The 26006-nt window shown below is 39.5% G+C and overlaps 1 protein-coding gene across 1 annotated transcript; it reads right to left on the reverse strand.

Moving 5' to 3' along the window:
* Positions 1 to 25815, reverse strand: c3b.2 (complement component c3b, tandem duplicate 2). Its single transcript, XM_067396355.1, has 42 exons — positions 25728 to 25815; positions 25588 to 25626; positions 25411 to 25437; positions 24864 to 25056; positions 24563 to 24725; positions 24404 to 24474; positions 20447 to 20538; positions 19510 to 19592; positions 19333 to 19420; positions 18979 to 19081; positions 18760 to 18874; positions 18572 to 18687; positions 17855 to 18010; positions 14906 to 15115; positions 14631 to 14831; positions 14250 to 14408; positions 14040 to 14169; positions 13252 to 13314; positions 12593 to 13106; positions 12429 to 12514; positions 11120 to 11259; positions 10825 to 11034; positions 10602 to 10668; positions 10350 to 10436; positions 9066 to 9269; positions 8902 to 8977; positions 8657 to 8816; positions 8448 to 8558; positions 8014 to 8158; positions 7768 to 7931; positions 7521 to 7676; positions 6794 to 6853; positions 6599 to 6689; positions 4052 to 4103; positions 3877 to 3964; positions 3224 to 3313; positions 3022 to 3127; positions 1594 to 1683; positions 1424 to 1507; positions 1265 to 1345; positions 979 to 1126; positions 1 to 902 (listed from the first exon to the last, which is right to left on the reverse strand). Exons 1-42 carry the CDS (start codon positions 25799 to 25801, stop codon positions 758 to 760), a joined length of 5238 nt encoding a protein of 1745 aa, XP_067252456.1. The 5' UTR covers positions 25802 to 25815; the 3' UTR covers positions 1 to 757.
* Between the last annotated feature and the right edge of the window lie 191 nt (positions 25816 to 26006).

Consider the following 26006-nt stretch of genomic DNA (forward strand, 5'->3'; position numbering starts at 1 on the left):
TTAGGGTGAGTAATGACAGAATTTTCATTTTTGGGTGAACTAACCCTTTAAACTTTTTCCGTAAGTTGAATAGCGAAGGTGAAGGATGTAACATAAGCTGTTTGAACTGTGAGAGTTTTACCAAAGTCCCTTTAATTATTCTATAGTCTTTGGTTTTACACATTCTTCATAAGTTGAATACGGAAGGTGGTCTGGTGGAAGCTAGAAATTTTACTTCATAACTTGTTAAATATGGATTTTTTTTTTTTTTTTTACACAAATGCAACGCTTCGTTTCAAAAAGGCCTTTGTGAAGTACGTTTATGATGGATGGATGTGGATGGAAGCACTTTCTTCAGCTCATACTCGTTGGTATCGCTCACTGCCATTATAAAGCTTGGATGTGTCAGGATATTTATTAAGAAAGTCATATACACCTAGGATGGCTTGGGGGTGAGCAAAGCTTGGGGTAATTTTCATTTGAAAGTGAACTAATCCTTTACGCAATAAATGACTGTCAATTAGATTTAATGATTTTTTGGTAGTTGTTCTTCTTACACACACATGCATTTTTTAATTTGTCAATAAAGATTATTGAAACATGTTTTACAAGAAAACACTGTTTCAGTCTCTCTATTTCTACTTGTAAATTTCACAATCAATTACAATGAAACTGCAAGGAATAACTGAGTGAAAACTGTTTCTACGCCAAATTTAATTCTGTCCACTGAAACCAATAACCATGACAAAATTCATCCGTTCAAAGAATAGCATTCGTCTCAAGACTGACAGCCGCTTTCTGTAAGTGTTGTTGCGAAGCTCTTCAGCTCGTCACATTTCACCTGCAGAACAGATCCAGCACCGCATTCAGACTCAGCCGGCCAGCGCTCGACCCACGTGTCTTTACCCAGCGTATACACATACCTGAGAGGGAAAACGTGAGTGAATAGTGAAATACAGACCCTAACATGTACATATTCAGTGCTATTATGCTGCTCACCTGTTGGACGTGCTCCCTGCTTGCCAAACATCAGCGATCGGACCAATGATCAGATAGTCCTGACCCTCTCTCAAACCAAGCCCTGTCCTACAACTTGCATGAGAGAGGAACATTCTTCTTTCCTTCTCGTTCAGACCTTCTTCTGTCCCTACACAAACAGATATGTATAGAGATACAGTGTTTTTTGAACATTCAAGCATGAAAACCTATTCTAGTCAAGACTTAAAAGGGGTCAAGACTTGTAAAAGGGCAAAATAGGTCCCCTTTAAGAGTGTAGTAGACGTACCCTCTTTGATAACCTGCACAATCTCCATATCATACTGATCATAGTGACTCTGGCTGGCGCTGATCAGTTTGACCCTGTAGGCTGAAGAAAAGACACATTTGTTGAGAAGATGATGACATTATGATCAGTTCCCCCAAAATAGACAGAAGAAACATTCACCATGATGTAATCCATTGCACACAGAAGCCTTCCTCTGTTCTTTCCCAAATGACGAGGAGTCTTCCTTCATTACGCAACAGTCACCTATGAAAGAAAGTTGTATAATTTGTTTGAACTGATTAAAGTTTAGAAGATGATTGAAAACACAAACACAGTCCTGCTGAACTGACCCTGTGAGCAGCGGCACACGTCGTCTTTGCAGATCTGATCGAGCTGCTGCTGGTCTTCAGGAGGAGAGTAGAATCTGCTACAGCGCTTATCTGACAGAACAGAGACCGCAATCGTGATCACACCGTTAGTTAGCATTGTATGAAGCCCCGTCGATGACATGCAAGGGAAAAAAAAGATATTGTGGCCACGATTTAACTAATTTAAAATGAGGGAATGAATTAGTACAATGTGGCCATGATTTACTAAAACAAGGGAACTAAATAATAAAAGTTGCTTAAGTCGTCACAATGTGGCCACAATATCTATTTTTCTTTTTTCGAACGTCTTGTGAGGAACTCCAAAGCATTCCTCATGTTAAACAGGTTTTCAAATCTGGGTCCATGAGCCACAAGGGGGTGCTAGATAACATGACTACTTTTTTGTCAAAATTAAGATGTTGTTAACGCTTTCCCCACCATTGACTGAATTTTCATTTATGACATAATGCTTTCCCACCATTGACGGAATTTTCCGTCATTTATGACACAACACTTCTCCGCCGTTGATGGAATTGTCCTGTGCAAGCTTCGGACGTGTTGATGGAAGCAATCCGAACAAAGTCTTCGATAAAAACGTAGAAAAACGCAGGCGGGGAAAGAGTTAAATGTTCAAAGCAATCATTTTTAACAAGTTACTTCAGAATGACATTTACAAATAAACCAGAATTGTATTGAATGAATCAAAAATGTCTTGATGCCAAGTAAAAAAGTAACTTCAGACAAAGAAAATATTTCCAGATAATATTTGCATAATTTGCTTTGTCTTCAATAAAATAACAATGTAAAAGGTAATTATCACTTTTTATTAACAATTATTAAATTTTGGGGTCCCTTGCAAGGGGATCATCATATATGGAACCAAAAAGTTTCCAATCTGGCAACACTGCTTCTCACCGGAACGCATACAGCAAAAGAGGTGCGCGCCGTTCACAATAGGAGATTTACTAAGGCGAGCAACTTCTATGTTGGGCTTGTTCACACAGTGACAAGTCAAGAATTAGCAGACGAACTATTCAGTGTAACTGGCGTTCAGTGCCGCTTTATATAGGCAGAGCGCCAACCGTTATTCATGCACTTGAACGCCACTGCAAAACTGGGGGGCGCACCACACACTTTGAGAACTTAAAGCATGTTTTAAATGTCTGACCTCATAGATACTAATTTAAAAAGCTAATCGTTTTGTTCTAAAAATGTGGCGCTCAAGTTAAAAGAAGCTCAACTTTTAAGAAAAACATGGTGTTCCTAATGCTTGCTAGCACATTGCTATGACATTGATAGCACAGTTGGAGTTATTCATGCTTGTAACAGAAACAATGTGAGGAAGATAACAGTGTAGATTAGCAGTATAACTTCACAAACATTGCTTCGCAAACCTTTGTGTGTACGAACCTTTGTTGTAGTACTGGTAAACTGTGACAATGGAAGGCTGAAGGAGCCCCACTTTAAATTTCTGATGCAGTCTGAATGAGATCATGTCTGTCTCAGTACTGGACACCTGTCCGGGTCATTCATACAAAGACAAATATCAAATGTTGCCTTCATTTACATCATGTTAAACAAGTATGAACTTTAAGGGTGATTGTTAGGTTACCTTAAACAAGTGAATTATCAGGGATCCTCTGTCACTCAGGTTGTCCACCACTTGGAAGTTGTTAATGTAGCGGTCCACTGAATTTGTAAGCTGAAAAATCAGCCCAGACATTATCACTTCTATAACCTAATGATTTGCCTTTCTGTATACTGTCTACATAGGTAGCTGCCTACATAGTTAGCATCCTAACTGTCAAGGTGACAGATCTGAAACATTCTTTATAACCAGAAACACAAATAGACTCAGCTTATTAGAGATTGTTGTTAACATGTTGCTAAGCTAAAAGCATAATACTCTTGGCATATAAATACAAAGCACACAAAATTGTTGAGTAGAAATGTTCACTGGTGTATTAAATTAAATAAATATTAAAAATACAGATACTAAAATCATGATATTTTTAAATCAACATCAACTTTTTTTCATTATTTTTTTATCCATCTTGGATGTAGCTTGTCGCAATGCATTATGGGATTGCATTGTCCATGATTGATACATGCAATGCAGCTAAATTTAGCCAAAATTAGACCTTTCATGTCTGAAGCACACATGTGATGCCTTAAAATGTTGTCTATAGGCTAAAACATGGCTAGCTACAGAATTAGCTGCTATCGCTAATGTAATGCCACATCATGTCATGACTTTGGTCTTACCAACTCTAAATCTGAGTTTTCAGGCTCAAAGCCGGTGGGCAGACTGATGTCCAGAATCACCATCCTCACTTGGCGTCTCTCCAGAGCCCTTTGGGGGTTCAAAGCAGAGAATTGTGGGTACCACAATAATATCCTGGCAAAAAAATAAGATATCTACCTATATACAAGCGCTCACCTCACGTGGATATTGAGTCTGTAGGACTTTTCTACATCCGGTGGGGTTTTTTCTAAAATGGACCAAAGAGTGATCTTAATGTACGCTATGTGTACAGTGTAAAAACAAACAAACAAAAAAACTATGGTTACCAGAACAACAGAATTTTTAGTTTTACAGATTAAATGTTAATTTCAGTATAAAATTTCATTAGCTGATATAATGTCAGGTAACATTTTTTTAGTGTTATTACACATTACATGTACTTACTATAGTAATAACAGTAAATTATGAATAATTAATTACATGCTAACCCTAATCGTATAGTAGGTACATGTTGCTAATTATTATTCAAAGTACTAAACTTCAAAAACTACTAGTGATGAGCTTTGATTCATCGTGTGGCTTTCCTCATTACCACTTTTGTTTTTAAGGTGGTTGTCAGTTATTATAAAGATACTAAACAGAGTTAAGTTAACTACTAATATGTAGAAGACAATAAAATAATGCAATAAACATTCATTTAACAACATAAGATGTAACACAAACTTCTTTTCTACTTCCAAAACTTGTAAAATTATGAGATGTTCCAGTAGACCCATTACATTTTTTTTTTTTTATATATATACCATAAATTGAATAAGGGAACTTACCATCATCTAATTAACTAACTATGGGTTTCATGTGACGTCACTGTATTCTATCGCCGCCATATTTGGGACCGGTCACAGCTGCGCGCCCTGTTAAAGCCTATGGTGACAGCAGCTACAACTACCAGAGGAAGGCCAAAGAAACGCTCTCAGAAGGTTCACAACAAGTTTATAATATATCTGGGATATGTGGTGCTGTTAGCCGTTTCAACAGTCGTCAGAACTACAAATTTATTTGATCCCAAAGTAGTTAGATCGGCAGAATTATTGGCTTCAGTCAGAAGGGACCACACCACTGGCAGCCAAACAGCAATGCACAACATTAATAACTGCTGGGACTGTCATTTACATAACATTATAACGAGAAAACTATTGTAATAAAATGTTGTGAATTCTCTGTGTTGTTGTTTCAGCGTGTTGTTGTGGTAAGAGCGCGTCGACTGAGTTGATTACATTACTTGTTCGAACTTCACTTGCATGCATTCGCGTCATTTTGTACAGATAAAACTTATTTTATTAAGTATAAATTTCTGATTATTCTCATAAAGTATGTTTCGTTGAGGTAAATAACCCACAGAGCTGATGATCAATCTATAGCTTCAGCGCGAGCGCTCAAAAAGTAAGACAAAACATTAAAATGATTGGGACATAACGTTGTGAATTATTTGGGCTTATTTGCTGTGTTTCGGAGTTTCAATGACGTTACTTCAAGCTCATCTGTGCGTGATTTTGTGCAAATACTAGTTGTAATATTATTTTTATTTTGTATTAATATCTGGATTATTTTATATAGGATGTGTTCCGTTGAGTTAATTAACTTTCAGTTTATGGGTTTTTTATTCTCTTCAGCTTCAGCGTGCGCAGCTCAAACAGCAATGATTAAGTCATTAAAATGTTTAACGTTACTACAGAGTAGCTAATAGTAGCTATTTTAGAAAATGAATGCATTATTTTTAATAACTAGCTCTTATATTGTTCTAGTATTATTTTCATCAACACATAGTTTGATTAATAAAAAAATCTGTTCTTGTTCATGATCTTTATTCTCAAATCATCTCATTTTGATATTTGAGCTGCGTGCGCTGAATGAACACCGGTAAACTGAAGCACTTTGCTAGAAGGTTAATTAACTCAACGAGACACATCCTATATAGGGTAATTCATACTATATATTTATACAAGATATACATAAAATTACAACTTATATTTGCACAAAATCATGCACACATGTACTTGAACTAAGTAATGTAGTCAGCTGGTGTCGTGAATTTTGTTGATCCTGTAACACGCCGAAACACAGCAACTAGAATTCACAATATTTTCAAATAAATCAAATACATTTGTAGTTCTGACGACTCTTGAAACGGCTAACAGCACCACATATCCCAGATATATTGTAAACTTGTTGTGAACCTTCTGAGAGCGTTTTGTTGGCCTTCCTCTGGTAGTTGTAGCTGCTGTCACCATAGACTTAATCAGGGCGCGCAGCTGTTACTGGTCCCAAATATGGCGGCGGGCATAGCGGAAGTGACGTCTTTGAAACCCATGTATAGCAGTTTTACAGACTTTGACTGTTCATTTCGTCTGCGATCATTATATACACACAGCAAGGACTCATAAAACTATGGAAGCTTGTTTCCACCAGGAATAAAAAAATAAAAAAATGTAATTTTGACTTTTTATCTCACAATTCTGCCTTTCTCAAGGATAACTCACAATTCTGAGAACATTTTTATAACTCGAAATTGCCAGATTATATCTCTTACTTCTGAGGGGAAAAAAGTCAGAACTGCATGATATAAACTCACAACTGCAAGAAAAATAGTCAGAATTTTAAGATAAAATGTTGCAATTACATTTTTATTTTTTATTATTTGGTGGAAACAAGCTTCGATATAAAACGGAGTAGAGAACGCACCATTGGTCTCAGCGATGGAGACGTCCAGCTGAAAGCCGTTACACGTGCTGTTCTCATACACAGCAGGAAGCTGGTGGTACACAGTCACTACCTGGGACACATAAAACACAACAGAGAAAAGATTGTAACTAAATTACGTCTTGGTTTTATATATTAATAATTCAATAGTTTGGTGTAGATGTGGGCATTTAGCACCTCCAAAATTCCCTTGCCCTTCCCAGAAGCCACTACTGTGAATTCCTGGTCAAGCGGTACCTGGAAGAGATAATGAAGGTGAGTAACAGTCAGAGATATTGTATTTCATCCTAACATACTTTTCCTTAATCCGTGGAGTTATTATACTGCCAAACGTCGAAAGAGCATTTCTGTAACGCGAGAATACAATCATGTAAAACACAAGTGCAAATCTTTCCGAATTAAAGGGTTAGTTCACCCAAAAATGAAAATTCTGTCATTAATTACTCACCCTCATGTCGTTTCCACACCCGTAAAACCTTCGTTCATCTACTGAACACAAATTAAGATATTTTTGATAAAATCCGATGGCTCAGTGAAGCCTGCATTGCCTGCAAGATAATTAACACTTTCAGATGCCCAGAAAGATACTAAAGACGTATTTAAAACAGTTCATGTGACTACAGTGGTTCAACCTTAATATTATGAACGACGAGAATACTTTTATACTTTTTAATACAAAAAGTATTAAAAGTACCCTGTCCCAGGGTGACTGGGACAGGGAGAGCACTGTATATTTGAGAGTTTAGTGTGAGAACGAAGGGAATCTGTGTTCGAGCTGAGAGATTTTAGCTTGCACAGTACATGATTGTATTTTCGTGCTACAGTAATGTGCTTTCAACATTTGGCAGTATAATGACACCATAAATATCTACAAAAACATAAAGAGAAGTTTGAAAGATCGCACCCGTGAAGATCGGGCCACATAAGCAACTTTGGGATTGAAGGTCCAGCGTACGTCACTGCGACCAGGAACACTGAGCTGCACCAACAAATTGAGGTCAGAAGGAGGAGGGCTCTTCACTAGGTACTCAGACAGGGCCTGTAGCACGACCATAGTAGACTGATGGGAGAAAAACAGTCATTATATGAATAACCATGTACCTTCAATACAAATATAAGACAATTAGTGAAGGTTTACTTGTGGTTTTTACCTGAGTAGAGCCGTACCCTCCCCCAATGCCACGCTTCTCGCTCAGCCACCGAAAGGGGGCGACTGCTTCTTCCATGTGGCCGCTTTTGACAAGTGCTAACAATGCGTAGCCTGTAGCTTCCAGTGTGAAGAAATGATTAGAAGAGTCAGGCCAGTGGGTACGGTCTGTAGACAGAAAATAAAGATGAGAAAGACAAGACAACACAAAGCAACAGATTTCATATTTTTGTTTTCAAAAGATAAGTACCAGGTGAGGCTAAATTTAACAACATGCTCTTCATGCAGCCGTGGTTGGAAACTGCTAAGGCGTAGCATGCTATAGCTGCTGTGTACGGCCTTGTCAGCCGGGAGAAATGCTCTCTCAGATACATTGCTGCTTTTCTGGTCTTGTCCTGCAATGATCGAATGTAGAAGATACAATTAGCACCATTGAACATGTAAAAACATATGTTATTAAATGACAGTTTTCTGGTTTGCCCAGAAGTACAAGATGAATCAGTGTTGTACCTTTGTCTATTTACTTATATTTGTAAAAAAAAAAAAAAAAAAAAAACAGGTGGTGTGTGTTGGTCTAAGAAATATACATCAGGAATATCACAAATATAACAAATATTGTTTAATAATTTAGTTTAACTACTGTTTAATTCAGATGTTTATGGCCGTTTTACAGAGTGAAGTTACCTGTATGTCGAGCTCTGGCTCTTGGCAGGTAACAGCATTTTGTGCCTCTGCCAAAGCAATGAGCACGAATGCGGTCAGAGACACTCTGGATTCAGAGCCTTGCAGGCCTCCCTGCATCACAGAACATGTGTTAGTACTGTGAGAAAGCATTCAGATAACCTTTTATAGATTATTATGAAACTAGTGCAATCACAGGTATTAATTCTCACCGTCATACTAGTGTCATAGACAGGATTGTTCTCCTGAAAGGATCCATCTGGATGCTGTTTATTCTTGAGTAGGTACAGCAGAGGGCCACACAGACGCTTCTCACTGACACTGATAAACGAGTGTGCCATGGAGAACACCTTCACCACATACGCAGTGATCCTGAGACAGACAGAACATCAAGACACATGAACTCTGCTGGGAAATGTTCAATACAGTGCTGCAGTTTAGGTGCTGGCATGAATACCATGTGCTGGTGCCTTCTTTGGCGTAGGGAGGGTACGAGTCATCAGTTTTCCGATAATTAAGTTGATTTTCATAACCTATAAATACAAAAATAATAATAATAAATAATTTATAATAATCCTATCTGAAAGAATGCAGTTCATCCCTGCTTGTGTTTCACCGCACCTTTTTGAATGTATTTGATGGCCTCTTCTCTGCGATCTATTCCCACAACATCCCACTTTGCACTGCGGTCCAAGTAATGGGCTGCAATTAGTGGCAGTGTGATCCTGGCCAGGTTCTGCTCCACACACCCGCCGGGCATGCGGATCAATGACGCCAATGAGTCCTCCTTAATGGAGTTATCAATGCTGTCTGCCAGCAAATCACCTGAAGAACGGATTAAAAAAAAAAAAACATACAGATCAGTACTTGATGTGAATGAACAAAACTGGGAAATTCTTGACAGTTGATGTCAAGAATTAAATGTCCATAATGTAATTAAAATAGTAATATACTATTTTATAATATTATGAGTATGGGGTCATAAGGGGTGGCACAATGCCATTTTTACAAGATGTAAAATAAGTCTCTGATGTCCCCAGAGTGTGTATGTGAAGCTTTAACTCAAAATACCCCAGAGATTTTTTATAGCATGTTAAATTTGTCACTTTTTGAGGGTGAGCAAAAACGCTATGTTTTTGTGTGTTTCCCTTTAAATCCAAATGAGCTGCTGCTCCTAAGCAGAGGGCGGGGTTTCAAGACCTCCTGTTAGCACATAATGTTAGCAGCTCTGATTACCTCACGCTGACTCACTGAAAATGTCAGAAACTGTTCAGTCTTTTATGTTCAAACCAGAGTCAGGCGATGATGGAGAGACTCAAGAAGAATTTACAACATGTAGAATGCAACAGGACGTCTCTGAATGGTTAGTGAATTAACTTAATTAATTAATGTAGCTTAATTAATGTAGCTGATGTGGGATATCTTAAAGTAATTGATTAGCATATTCTGTCATGATAATCTATAAATCACTCATGTGGGAAGTGTTGTAAGATCCTACAGAGCCAGAGAATATATGCTGCACGAAGATAGAACAGGTATAGTTTAGTTTAATTAAGTTTATAACTTATATTGTCATCTTGCTTTTATAACATGCTATTGCATTTGTGTTATGTACTGAATTACAATATCATGGCCTCACCCCATTTTTGGGGGACAGGGTTTATGTAAATTTTAGGGTTAGTTATATCACCAACATGGGAAGAAGCTTGTTGTAGTCCTTAAACCGAGAATTCTTTGAAAGAAAATATCTCCCTTTGCTTTGAACTTTGAGCGTCGTAACTTTGCAGATGTTGTTTGTGTTCTAACAGCAACATTACACACTAACTAAAGTTAAAAAAGTGAAATCATAATAAACCACCCCTTTAATACATTTTAGTATGTATTAGTATTAATCAAATGTCAAACCTCTGACATTGACAAATGTCTCTGGCAAAGATTTTGGTATAACAGCGTCCAACTGCATCTTCTCCACTTTTATCATCTGTCTCGCAGCTGAGATGAAGAAAATATTTAATCATTTATTATAACAAAAATATATAAATGAAAGCATAAGATTTAATATATATTTTAATTTAATACATTTTAATAATTTAACAAACACTTTTCATGCATAAAGTCCCATTCATACTGTAAAAAAGTGTTTCCAACCAGTCTTACCACTGTCTCCTTTCTCAGTGGGGTTCAGCACAAAGCTCCTCACTTTAACTGTCTGGATGCCTTCTACCTAAAACACAAGATATAGGATAATATATCATATATACAGTTATTGCTTTAACGTTTCAATAAGTTACATGTTGGTACATGTTGTTATGTGTTTATCTAATATAAAATATTTTCAATATTATACCCAAGACAGAGAAGGTGTTAGTAGCCCACTTACTACCACATGTAGATTCTTCCTCACTGCATCTTGCCCCATGAAGGAGGCTGCAATGGCTGTGACCTGTAGGGGGAGCTCTCCTGTTTTAAGGGGGATGATGGTGTATGTAATGAGCTTGGAGGAGCTGGCCTGTACTGAAACCTGCTGTCTGTGAGGTCCACTGAATGCCACACTACACATGTCCACTGTCTTATCCAGGATCACCATTACCTGCAAACACACAGTTGTTCGGGACAGGTCACAAAGACGTTAGTGTCGGAGTTTGTTTATTGTTTGGTGACTGTGTGAATCTAACCTCCAGTTTTGAGTTCCTGTAGTTGTGGACCACAGCTTTGATTTCCACATGTTCATTTCTGGACACTGAGTGAGGCAGCCGCAGGTCTATGAAGAACGGCTTCCACGCCCGCACGTTATAAGGTTCAGCTACACAGAAACCTGCGAGAGGTTCACAAACCAGGAATAAACTCATTCTCAGGGACTTTTTCCATATTCATTCTCAGAAATGTCTGACACTAGATATAACATTATATATCATATATACAGTTATTGCTCTAACGTTACAAAAAACACATAACGTACCAACATGTAACATAACTAATATAAAATATTTTCAATATTACGTGTGAGACATGTCTGACATACAGGATTAAAAGCTAAATAATACTTATTATAATATACAATAAAATAGTCATTATTCATGTGCAGAAATGTTTGGCATGTTGCACTAAAAGCTAAGCTAAATAATAATTATTAAATATTCATAATTTATATGCACAAATGTTTACATGTAGGTTTAAAAGTTAAATAAGTATTAAAATATTCATAAATCATATGCAGAAATGATTTACATAAATGTAGAATTAAAGCCTAAATTATAATTAATAAAATATTCATAATTAATTTGACATAGCATTAAAAGCTAAATAATTATTAAAATATTCATAATCAATATTAAGAAATTATTGACATGTAGGGTTAAAAACTAAATTATTAATAAAATATTCATAATACATTTGACGTGTATCATTAAAAGCTAAATAATGTTCGTAATTAAATATTCATTTTAATATATATATATATATAATATATATATATATATATATATATATGCAGAAATGCTTTGCATGTATCATTAAAAGTTAAGCAATTATTAAAATATCTAATTCATATTCAACACTTGATATGTAGCATTAAATGTTAAAAAATAATAATTATTAAAATATCTCATTCATATGCAGACACACTTGACATGGAGCATTAAAAGACAAATATTCATATGCAGAAATGTTAGACGTAGCATTAAAAGCTAAATAATTATGATTAAAAAAATGATCATAATCATTTAGTTATCACTGTGGCAGATCTAAAACCATATAAAATCAATTCTGTGTGTCCATTTTTATACATTTAAACATAAAACAAATAATCAAATATCAGCTGATTTCTATTCTAGCTTATAGAATTGTGCTGTATTGTGTGGCTACACTAAAACTGAAGAACCTCCTACTACAACAGCTTTTTATTCTGCTGTCAGTGGCTTTAAACACTTTATTGAAGCTCTGCCCTGATGGTCAGATGGTTCGGATAAGAACAGAGCTGTTTACCTCTCTCAGGGGAGGAACTGACGGCTAGAAACCCCCACTGAGTGATACTGTCAGGAAGAACAGTGTCCACTGGAAATACAGCCAGCCTGGAATAAAAGCAGGAGAGATGCTTTCATCAATGAACCTGATAAAAGTGGGACTTCTTCACTGAGTCAAACTCTTACCCATCAGACTTGGGTACGCTGGGCAGTCTGATGTCAGTCCACAACCACGACTCGAAGAACTTGGAGCGCACATAAATGTCTTCTATATCAGCTAAATCATCTTCATCAAACTCTTGCTCCTCTTCCTCCTCCTCTTCCATCTTTGCATCATGACTATCCTTGTGTACTGGCGGCAGAGGTTTGACAGGGGCAGATGCGAATACGCGAGCCTCTCCACGTTCTGCAGGTCTGAAAAAAGTTATATAATCCCTTTCAAGTCCAAAATGAAGCATAGGTAAAATAAGGTCGGTGGTGGTGGGTGGAAGGGTTGTGGGTGGAAGGGTGGTCGTCGGAGGCCTGGTAATGACACCGAGCTCCTCCCCTCTGTACTCTGCACAACAGCGGAGGAAAGCTAACACACAGCTCCAGTCCTCGGTGATGTAGAGGGAGCGACGGTAACACGAATAGGGCATGGGAATCTCCTTCATGCCGTCCACACAACATCTCTTCAGGAACTGGTCAGAATATACCTTCTCTGAGAGAAAAGAACACGTTTAGGATGACTTAGCAATTAGCACGACTTGTTAACTTTTGCTAACGCTTTTGCCAAAGCTTGCAAATCTTAAACTGTAACATACCAAACTTTTTAAAGATTTCTGTTGCTTTGATGACAGACTCACCCAGCTGCTCTCTGAGCTGCAGTTTGGCAGCAGAACGTCTTCTTCTAGATCTGCTGGAGCAATCTATTCCAAACAAACCAAAGAAAATACACTCTTAAAATTAAAGGTTCTTTATTGGCATCTATGGTTCCATTAAGAACCTTTAGCATCCATAGAACCTTTCCATTCCACAAAAGGTTCTTTTATATTGTAAATTGTTCTTCACACTAAGAAAGCAAAGGTTTTAAGAACTATTTATTATAAATGGTTTTTCTATGGCATCACTGTGAAACCAAGATGGTAAATGGGATGTGGATGCGGAAGGTCAAGTTCACCCTATAGAGCATTTTTACATATCCTAACGTTATTTTAATGTTAACCGGCAATACATTATTGTGTTAACTATTGGCAAGATTATTTGTCCTGCAATTTTTAAATACACATTTCGTTTAGAAATTATAAAACGAAATGTGTGCCATTTTTGTGCAATTTTGTGTTGTTGCTATCGTCATTATCTTTACCTAATTGTTTTATAAATAGAACCTTTCAAAAGTTTCGGGTCAGTAATATTTGAAAGAAATTAATACTTTAATTCATCAAGGAAGCATTACATTTATCAAGTGACAGTAAAAACATTGAAAATTTTACAAGAGATTATTTCAAATAAATGCTGTTGTCTTTTCAAATTTCTATTAATCAAAGAATCTTTAAAAAAAAAAAAAAAAGTATATCCTGTTACTAATTCTGAAAGAAGCATAAGAGGATTCTAGAAGAATTAATGATATGTTAATGCTGTGTGTGTGAAGGACCTTTTTTGTAGTCAGTGGAACCTCCTGTGCTGGAATAAAACATCAGTCCTGCATCACTGAAAACACCCATATTATTCTTGCCTCCTCCTGAGGTGCAGCCCATATCACCCTGTCCCACCACCTCCCACACCTGAATGAAAGAGTCATGAGTATCAGTGAGACCCTGGAGAAGGTTCTGGAGAGTACAGTGAAAATGACGTCAACACTCACCTTCTTCTGTGTCAGGCGGTTTTTACTCAACAGAAAGATTGCATTATCCACAGCAACCAGGCTGACCTTTGCTCCCGGGTCACCTTTGACTTGAAATTTAAAGCTGCTGCCTGGTGAGTAGGAATTGACTTTTTCACCCTCCATTGGTCCTACACTGAGCTAAAACAACCACAAAACTCTCAAATTAAATGTTGCATTCATATGAAAATACAAATAATCAAATGCAAGCAGCAATTATGGTACTTATATGGACTTTTTTTGGACAAAGTAACCCTTTGTTTAAAAGCCAGAAGCAGAATTACTTACACTGCATGATTCTAGCGCATTTTGCCTATTAATCAATAATGTTAATAATTTCTTATGGACGTCACATGAACTCACCGAACCTACACACCGGTCCTCCACATCAACAAACACAGAGTCTGCCACCACTTCCGCCCTATATTTCCATGGCAAAATGTAATACGCCACAATCCGAAATGCGGGTAGCATTTCTGTGGTAACCAGCAGAGGAATGTTTATGACATTCAGGTCTTTGACATTCACTCTACCAGCTTGGATTATGTTTCCCTTATTCAAGACCTACAGAAACAATTGTAAATGTAATCAATTATGAGATTACAGTTATTTTCATCCCAAAATGGTGTCACACTTACGGCATATGTCAGCTGCTCCACAAAGTTTTTTGATTTTGCTGAGGATTTGATGTGCGCTTGGACGTTGAGACTGTCGCCCACCACCACTCGACTGGAACGCACTGAGATATGCAGGTAGTTCCTGGAGTCCATAAAAGAGGAATACGGCTCCACACGCACCTCTTCAACAGCCTGCTGTTCTGGTTTCAGTAAAGGATTTGCTGTCTCCACCTACACATGAATACGTCAACTCTCAGAATAGTTAATGTATTTGGTCTTGGCCGACTAGATCTGCTATGGCTGCTGCTGCATAAATAGACATACATAAATCATGTAGCAGATCTAGGCAGGTGGAGCTGGGGAGGTGGACGGTTACAGAGGAACTCCGATAGCACGCTGCAGGACTAGCTCACCGCAAACACTGGATTAGACTCTTTAAATGTTGAGGAATCAATCTCACTGGCTGCAGGATCAGCAGAGACCAATTAGCTTGTGTCATGTCGTAATGATGTAACTGCTTGCAGATTGCATGAAAAGGATTTATCAGTCTGCGCCAGCTAAAGTTTCATGACTGAACTATATATATTTATTTTCTGGTCTTGAATCTGATTGGCTGAAAGGTCTTTCCAGCCATGCAATGTTCTACCAGTATCACCACCAGAACCGTTTCACCATTTGAATCGCTTTCAACGTTCTCACAGCGAGTGTCATGGCGGACAAGCAAACCCACCATATTTTTTACAGATACAGTTGTGCCACAGAATGTAGTTTAAGAGTTTTTTTGGGCGAGAATGTAGTTATTTAGACCTCAAATGTACAACTTAATATTTCAACTAGGCACTATGTTTACATATGTTTAGACATTTACAGAGATTTGAGCTCCAGGCGGCCATTCAGTGCTCATTTACCTGCAGAGAACAGCTTCATCTCAACCAGTCCTTTTGGAATTTGCCACTGGCTCTTATTTAGATGGTGATAAAACATGAGATATAATTCGTTTTGGGTATATCAAACAGGCAATCTTTGGTCTAATCAGATTCAATGAACTATGCTAAGCTATGCTAAAAGTGGTACCGCCAGACCCGGAGATCGGCTGAATGGATTTGAAAACGGTAAAACTCAACTGTTCCAACTCTAGGGGAGTTGGAAAATGAGCCTATTTTCAAAAAAATGGTGTTCCTTTAAGGGATATATTAAGTTTCATAACTTTATATTTACATTGAACTTAAATTCTGTACTAAATAAAGCGCTGCTTTTTTATGTTTGACTGAACTGCTTGTTGATTTCCTTTTTGCAAACTTATACTGTTATAATGGTTCATTGAAATATAATTTGTTCAATAAATAATAATTTATATAAATAACATGCTGTATTTGGTATAAAGAAAGGGGTCCGTTAATGATTTTGATTTTAACTTCAGTGAAAGTTACATTACTACACCATTAGAAGGCAGCAAAGACTTTAAAACCTTGCAACTGACTCAATCATAAACAAGGACGTTGTTTTTACTTTAAACAACATCTTACAAGATGCAACTGACCGTGGCGTAGCAGACGGGCCCCGCGATAAACCCCCTTGTGCGTCAATAGACAATGATCATGTATCGATGATAACCAGATATTGTCAAAAGTATCAAATATTGGCAAAATTAGGAGGATTTGGCATTTCCAGTTAATGCAGGCCTGTTACATTCTTCTAGTCAATTATTATTACAATTAGGTTACTTTATTATTAAATTAATATTATAATAAATTTGACCCACAATAATTTCATAGAGCATAACTGACATGCTGTGAGGATAATAAAAGATTAGGCTATTAGCTCCTCTTTGAAAATGTTTTAAAAATTTTTTTTAGGTCTATTATACAAAGAATTATAGGCCTATAATTAAAATTATTAACAATCTATAATATTTCCTAACAATGCAGTCATCAATGAAAATTAATAGCAGCTTTACTTCAAGAACCGACTTTAAACACGAAATACTATTCTTCTCATTTGTTTCACTATATGTACGGCACGGGCCACAAGAGAAATAATTGAATAAATTAAGACAGTTATATACCATTATTAGCATATATTGAAATTCGTCACTCATAGTCTCTGAGAGAATATGCTCCGTTAATGCAGAGACAGATGCCTACAGCTCCATTACTTTTTATTTTCACTTTCTGTAGTGAATACTTTTTTCACTGGCATAACTCTTGCACGAAGTTTGCATGTTGCTTGTGGATTTGCGTTACGCCACTGGTAACTGACATGCATTGACAAGCACTGTCATGGGAAATACCCTTAAATGCTAAAAGGACAAAGACACATTTCACATTCACATTTATGCATTTGGCGACTTACATTGCATTATACTATATATTTGTATCTGAGTATGTGCAATCCCTGCGATCGAACCCATGACCTTTGGCATTGCTAGTGCCACGCTCTAACCACTGAGCTACAGGAAAGCTTTCACAAAGACAAAGATATCACTTTCCTCAGCAGACATTCAAACTGATTTTGCCATTATGAATGTAAGATTGACCTGAAGAATATCAGCTAGATGCAGGTAATGCACTCGCAGGTAATGCATCTCTCTCGTAACACCCTACTCATCATAATACAATGAATTTCAATGTAGCGACTTAACTTTCGTTCATTACTAGTTTAAAGTGATGTTTTAGAATTAGTAATGGAGGCTTGAGCTAGTCAATTTGAGATTTGCATCTGTGGCAGAAGGAAATAGTTCTGCAAAAAAGAGGGTTTTTAAAGACACTCTGTTGTTGTTGTTCTTATTTACAAACCTGTGCCATCGAACTGTTGTATTACTGTTGTATTACCTACGGGTGAATCACAGCCGTTCTGATACAGAGCGATATTGCAAGGCTACGAGTGTGATATTGCTTATTCAGCTCAGTTAAATACATGTTTGAAATGTTTCTATTGTACATGCATGTTTTATTTCTGTGAGTGACTTACTTTCAGTATCTGTGAATTACCATCTGAACTGGACAACTCAGGCATGTTGATGTAGACTTTGATGGTGCCGCTGTGGACACTGATTGGACTTTCAAGAAAGCTGATTTTAACAGGAATATTAGGGGCTGGAGAGCCGTCATGGTTACTCACTGTAACCTAAACAACAAAATAAAAATTAAATTGTAATAATGCTAGTGTCATAGGCTAAAATCAACAATCCTTTCAGAAAATTAGATTAAAGTGATAGTTCACCCCAAAATGACAATTTTGTCATCATTTACTCGCATAACAAAATTACTTAAACTAAAATAAAAAAATTAATAAAACAATAAAATAGACAAATCTTAAATTTGGAAATGCCTTGGTAACTAACTGAAATTTAAATTTTATTTCAGTTTTATTTTAGTACTTCAACTAAAAAAAATAAAGCATAATAGAAATATTTTTTAAAAATCTAATAAAAATGACAAAATTACTAAAATTAAAATATAAAAATAAAACTCAAAATATTAATAAATACTATAAATAATACTAAAATTATACTGCTTCTGAGTTCTTTTTAGAGCCTGACAGTCGTGGTCATTATCCACTCTCACTGTATAGAAAAGAGCAGCTTGGGCATTCTGCTCCATTTCAGTTCAGGAAATCAAACAGTATGAAATGACATGATGGGTGAACTATCCCTTGAAGCAGTAAACATCACAGAAATTAAATTACCGTCATGCCTAATGGCAGGCCAGGTTTGAAATACTTCGGTGTGTCCCTGATGGAGAGCATGTATGGAGATATTACTATTTTAATGCCGGATTTCTCTGCTTCCACAAGATCGCTACCTGAGAAGAAAGTCTTAATGTGTAAAAGTGCTTTCAGAAAAAAAATACTCCAAATAATGATGCTTTCCCCACCTGAGCTGGTCAGTACTGATGCTTTGACATACACAGAAGACCCCAGCAGGCTGTTTGTTTCAGGATAGACCTTCTTGATCTCCTCCATAGTCAAACTAACAATTCCTCCATTCAGCTGCATTATAAATTATAAGACAGAGATAACAATAATCTCTTTCTACAAATCTGATTTTATGTTTAACGTACCAAAAGTGAAGTTTTTCTTCTTTAAGCACTTACATCATTCAGTTGTTTCATAGATGTGAGTCTCTTCTTCTCACCGTTTATTTCAATACCAAACAGAACATATGCAACACCTTGCACTGGTTCACCATAAAGATACCTGGAAGAAATATATACACTGAGCTCAAGGTTTCTGGCAACTTAAGGAATATCAATGAATGAATTCAGTACACTACTGCTCAAAATAATTGGGGGTTGGTAAGATTTGAAATGCTTATGCTCTCCAAGGCTGCATTTACTCAATAAAAATACCGTAAAATATTGTGAAATATTATAACAATTTAAAATTAAAAAGTGTTACTTCAGTGTTAAAATACATTCAGATCATTCAGAGCAGTTTGATTCACACACCTGGCTGTTATTTCTACTTCCAGTTTATCTGCATCTAGGCCGAGGTGGGACGTCTTTGGAGTCAAAGTGACATTGAACGCTGGGAGCACTTGGAAGCAAGAAGAAATGACATTAACCCACAAACAGAATTGTCTTGATGGAGAAGAATCTGAAGGTAATACAGTATGAATTTCTTACCATATTTCTTTACTTCAAACTCTCTGCTGAAAATGTTCTCTTTTCCCTGATCAAACTTTGTGACAACTTTCCACTTGCCCTCTCTAGAGAATCAAAAAGATCAGCAGCTACACATAATTACACACAAAATTAATTCTAACTATATCTTTATATTAATATACTATGTGAAATATATAGCGCCTGTAGGGGATTCTGTAAACATGAGTTGTGCAACACTCCTCTTTAAAGATCAGGGCATTTAAGGAGCTCATGTTACAAATCTGCCTAGAAGAAAACGTGTGTCTAAATCGTCCTAATGTACGGTGAGGAGGAAAGTTTGAGCTGAAACTAGAAAAAGAGCTTTTTGGCAGCAAACCCACCAGATGGGTTTGGTGCACACATGGATAAAAAGTACCCCATGCCCAAGGTTAAATATACTGCTGGATCTTTAATGCAGTGGGCCTATTTTTCTGCTGGAGGTCCTTAAAATCATTCAGATACATGGTATCATGGATTCTATCAAATACCAATGGATAAAAAAAATCAAAACCTAACCGCTAGAAATCCAATAATGGGCCATGGTTGGATCTTCCATCAGGACAATGATCCAAAACAAAAATAAAAACCTACACAAAAAAATGTGTCTCTGAGCACAAAATGAAGCTTCTGCCATGACCATCCCAGTTCCCTGACCTGAACACTAAAGAAAATGAGTGGAGTGAACTGAAGAGAAGAAGCACCAACATGGAGCTGGGAATCTGAAGGATCTGTAGAGATTCTGTATGAAGGAATGGTCTCTGATATCTTGTCAGGTGTGTATATATAGATGGCCATGGCAGAAGCATGATGAGTGAACTATATATACACATACAGCAATTTAAAATATTGAATATTTATTTAAACAAACTAATTGTGTAATTATACTATAAACCACAAATGAACAGCTCTGTATGCATACTTGGCTACAGTGGAGAGGAGGTAGGTATCCGATAGTATCCCATCAATTGCTTTGACTCTGGAAATACCATGTACTGCAATACCATCTGGATTCTGAAACAAATTGAGCCATAAAACATTTTTGCAGAAAATAAGCGATTGCTTTGCCAATGTACTCCGTTACATATGTAACCTCGGTTCCCTGAGATACGGGAACGAGTACTGTGTATGGGGAAAAGCTCCTTTTTTCCTCCTTGCTGAAGCCTTTTTCAATAGCGCAGTGTAACTGCATGTCTATTGATTCAAAGGAATGCAACTCTTTGAACCAATGACGGCGCGGCATAGTCGCGCGAGCCTATGGCGAAACAGCGCGCCAACGAGCCCGCCAAAACGGGCGTGGCTTATGGCTATATAAGCCGGCGTTTCGCCATGGGATTCAGTTAATCTCGACTGAAGCGATGACACTGAGCCGCAGTGTCATGGCACGGCATAAAATGCAGTACTCGTTCCCGTATCTCAGGGAACCGAGGTTACGTACGTAACCGAGTACGTTCCCTTTCGATACTTTCACTCATACTGCGTATGGGGAACGAATACAATCACGCCATGTCATGACAGGGAACGACACAAACATATCTTGGGCGCGTAGGGGCCCAGTGGATACGTTAGGGGACGAGGCAGTCGAACCCTTATGTTACACAGGAACAGGGAATACCCTGACAGAGGTATGATGAGAGGGAAATGATCTGTGCTCTGAACGGAGTCGAGAGCACTTTAGGGACGTAGTCATGCCTGGGTTTTAGAACGACTTTAGAGTTGCTGGGCCCGAACTCAAGGCATGCAGGGCTCACGGAGAGGGCCTGCAGGTTGCTACTAGCACTAGCATTGGTCAAGCAGAGCGGTTTTGAGCGTCAAGGGCCGGAGGTCGGCTGACCGCAGCAGTTCAAAGGGAGGACCCTTGAGGGCTGCAAGGACCGTGGAAAGGTCCCAAGTGGGAACGGTAAGTGGTCTAGGGGGATTCATCCACCTAGCACCTCTCAAGAAACACACAAGGCTGTTTCTGCCCACTGTCTGGCCAGTGAAGGGAGTGTGGAACGCTCCAATGGCTGCTACGTAAACTTTGAGCGTGGATGCGATGAGACCTCCGTCCAGTCGCTCTTGGAGGAAAGACAGTATCTGAGATATGTCACTCTCCACAGGGTCAACGTTGTGTGCTGAGCACCAGTCAACGAAGACAGACCAGATTTGGGTTCTCCAGAGTGGGGCGACCAGGAGGACTCGGTGTTTGTCTTCCCTGATTTGTCTGATGACATAAGGAATCATCGCGATTGGGGGAAAGGCATAAAGGAGGAGCCTGGGCCAGTCGTGGGCCAGCGCATCCATCTCTTTTGAAAAGAAGGTTGGGCAGTGATAGTTGTCTTCTGAGGCAAAGAGGTCGACCTCTGCCTTCCCGAAGATCTCCCATATTCTCTGTACCATCTGGGGATGGAGCATCCACTCATCTGAGGGGAGGTTGCTCCGAGACAGCATATCTGCCCCCAGGTTCGATTTTCCAGGTATGTACGTCGCTCAGCGACCGCAGCCTGGGTGCTGCCCATTCGCGGAGGTGCTTAGTCAAGGAGGCCTCTTGTCCAGCTGCCTTTGTTCCTTGACAATTTATATAAGACACAAACGTCATGCTGTCCGACTGGACCAAGACATGCTGTCCTTCCAGGAACTCCTGGAACGAGACGAGGGCTCATTCCACTGCCAGCATCTCGAGGCAGTTTATGTGCAGATGGCTCTGCTCGTGATACAGGCCTGCAATACAGGACTGATTGACCTTGACTAAGAAGCGGCCATGCCGCCAAGCGTGGGGTGGAACCCTGAGTTTCCGGGGAACCCTGAGTTTCCGGGGAGGCGGAAACCATCAGTCCGAACATCCTCTGGAAGAACCTCAGAGGGTAACGGACATTGTTCCTGGCAGATGCCGTGAGCTTCTGAATTGTCAGATCACACTCTGGTGAGACTACAGCCCTCAGTCGAAGACTGCGCCCAGGAACTTGATACGTTGGCTGGGGAGCAGCGAGCTCTTGGCAAAATTGACCCTGAGTCCCAGGCACTGAAGGTGGCCGAGGAGCACGGATCTGTGGTGTTCAAGCTCGGTACGAGACTGAGCCAGTATGAGCCAGTCGTCAAAGTAATTCAGAACTCTGATTCCCATCTGTCTCAGAGGGAGAAGCGGCGAGTCCATGCACTTTGTAAAAGTGCGGGGAGCTAGAGACAGCCCGAAGGGAAGGACCGTGTATTGATATGCCACACCCTCGAAAGAGAACCTCAAGAATCGCCTGTGGCGGGGGGCTATCTGGATGTGAAAGTAGGCATCTTTCAGATCCAGTGAGAAGAACCAGTCCTTGGGGCGGATCTGCGTGAGGATCAACGTTTCAAGGTTCAAGGTTTCAACGTTAACATTCTGAACTTTCGTTTCATGAGGGAGCGGTTCAGAAGTCTGAGATATAAGATGGGTCTGAGACCGCCATCTTTCTTGGGGACAATAAAGTAGCGGCTGTAGAAGCCCGACTCGCTCTCTGCAGGGGGAATGATTTATATGGCTCCCTTCCTTAACAGAGACATCACTTCTGCACGGAGGACATGCGCGTCGTCCGGTTTGACTGAAGTGGGCACCACGCCGCTGAAGTGTGGGGGTCTTCGGGAGAATTGCAGGGAGTAGCCATGATTAATGGTCCCCATGACCCACTCTGACACACCGGGGATGGCTTGCCAGGCCTCGGCCCGTGTGGCAAGGGGCTGGATAGCGTCTGGTGACAGACCGCTGTGCAGGGGTCTTTGCACTGACGTTAAAGGAAGAGGAAATTTGCTCTCTTTTTGGCAATTTAAAAATGGTGGGTTCGCTGTAAGAACAGCGTTTTGCGTGGGCGCAACCACTGTGGGCCCAGGGCGCATAATCCATTGGTCTCCAACACCCGGCACTAAGCAAGGTGGCGGAGGAACTGTGCGAGAGAGCTTTTGGGGTGGTCTGGCCGTGGCGAGACATTGCCCCATCCTCTTTCTTCCTTTTGATCAGGAAGGCGCCGGAGCCGTTGGGTCCAGCACTAACTTGGGCTGGGGACCCTGGCGTCTCGGGAGCGAGGAGCGTTTAGCAGGGCAGACCCGCTGTCGCTGCTCCTTAGGTGGCGCTGCTTGCGGTGCTTTTCACGTGACCCGTCAACTGAGGTGAGAGCCGCAGGAGAAGAAGTTCGCAGGCAGCAGAATAAGGGGCGCGCCATGACTTTGTGAGCTCCACGTGGACCTCGGGGGAAAAGGTGCAGATCGCTGGCGTGGGGTCTGGCAGGGTCCCTCTTCAGGGCTCTTCAGGTGTGGCCCATTTTAAGTCGAGCTCCTCAACGGCCTTAGAGAGGATGCGGATTAACTCGGCATCCATCCCGGGCCTGGAGTCAATGGGCTCTAGTGACGGCAGGGGGATGGGCTCCTCTTCGCCGACCCACTCCTCCGCTTCAGATGCTGCGAGCGACATGGAGTCGTCGAGCTGCTCGTCCTCTGAGCCGCCGAAGGAGACGAGGTCGCTCGCTTCCGCCGAGGGACGCTCCTCCGGGCGAGAGAAGAGGACGGGGGGCGGCATAGGAGAGGGAGGGGCAGGCGGGCGCTGGGCTGGCATGAGTTCTCCCGAATCCGGGTGCTGAGCCCCTCTACCTTGGTGTCTTTCCCTTGCCGGCTTGCAGGAGGAAGAATATAGCCATGAGCCACGCCATTTTGGCGGGCTCGTTGGCGCGCTGTTTCGCCATAGGCTCGCGTGACTATCCCATGCCATCATTGGTTCAAAGAGTTGCATTTCTTTGAACCAATAGACGTGCAGTTACACTGCGCTATTGAAAAAGGCTTCAGCAAGGAAGAAAGAAGGAGCTTTTCCCCATAAGCAATATGAGTGAAAGTATCGAAAGGGAACTGTAATGATGCTTATGTCAATGTCAGCGACACTCACCTGAATCTCAAAAGATATGATTCTCTCAGAAGCTCGGAATTCTGTATCAGATACAAAAGCCCTGCAGCGCACTGGAAAATTCAGGAGTGATCAAGGAAAATTAGACTGAACATGAATAATATGTCTTATCAAAGTGCTCAACAGCATGTGAGAGCTGACCTGAGTCTCCAGGGTTGTAAACAGGTTTATCAGTCTGAATGAAGATGTATCCAGAGCGGAACGACACCGGTATTACTTGTTCTGCCTGATGGAATCTGCTAAACTGAGCAACAAGCTTCACATATTTCTTCTTTCCATCTGGAAGTAGCATATTTGGATCAATCTGACAAAAGACCATATTTTATTACGTTTAGGTTCAGCAAGCATCATGAGCAATGTCTCAAACAAGTGAGAACTTTAACCAACCAAGTTTTCTCAGAGTTTTGAGAAGATAGTTAAATACATTCATACATAAATTCACCTTAATGGTCTTGAGGGCACTGTAGTTGTTGTCTGAATTGAGGAGAACTGAGTCCCGCAACAAGACAGATTGGGAGACTGGATAGTCATAGACCTCGATGGAGACTCTTATTTCTTGGGATGGATTCAGACCCTCTAGCAGGATTTTCTGTTTTGTTCCAGGCCTTATCTTTGCTGGAGCTAAAATAGAAAACCTAAACCAAAACACACACATCCAAGCACACAGGTGAATGTCCTTGAGTGGCCAGAGCTCTGACTTAAATCCAATAGAAAAACTGTGGATAAATATTCCCCAATCTAGGTGTGCAAAGCTAGTACAGACATATCCAAAAAGATTAATGGCTGTAAAGCAAAAGGTGACTCTGCGGAATATTAAAATCAGGGGACTGATGACTCTTCTATTATTTCTTGGAACGGTTGCTTTTTCTATTTTCATTTTGATTTCAGTCTGTACAACAAATAAAGTAACTATTTCAATGTAATGATTTTTTATTGACAATGTATGTGTGTTAGCCAACTCTTAGGGCAGAGGACAGTTGTGTACTTACATAGGAGACGGGTCAAAATCCTCTTCACTGTCAACACAGAACACACACAGTTACAGATGGACACTATTTGATTTTACATACAACAAAAATCTATACTGAGAACTTTGTGTCCAATTATATCCATGAACATTTTTCACAAAACTCACAAAATACACAACACAAAACAGATATACATACGTTATTCTCACAATAGGTCCCCAAATTCTACCCCTCTTGCTGTTCAATTGATAAGATAAAACACAATATAAATCAACTTCATCAAGAAAAGGAGAACATTTACACATTATTAAGTCTAATTAATATATTATTAAACACACTTTTTTTGAGAGAAAGCCTGGCCATCGGAGTTGTGACAGAGCAAAGTCGTCCATATCAGCAGTGGAAGAAGCATTTCGTCCTGCAGGACTGTCGACTCACAAAATGTCAGAAACAACAATAAGAGAGCTGAAATACCCCCAAATCCCTCCCACTAACTCAGACACCAGCTACCTTAAAACATTCTTGTGCAATGTTTGCTTTATTGCACCAGCCAGATATCTGACTACACATACATTCAGGCTTTCAGAAACATCTCTTTCTTAAAGCATTGCCAACAA

The sequence above is a fragment of the Chanodichthys erythropterus genome, chromosome 10 (assembly GCF_024489055.1).
Source record: "Chanodichthys erythropterus isolate Z2021 chromosome 10, ASM2448905v1, whole genome shotgun sequence".
Classification (NCBI taxonomy): Eukaryota; Metazoa; Chordata; class Actinopteri; order Cypriniformes; family Xenocyprididae; genus Chanodichthys; species Chanodichthys erythropterus.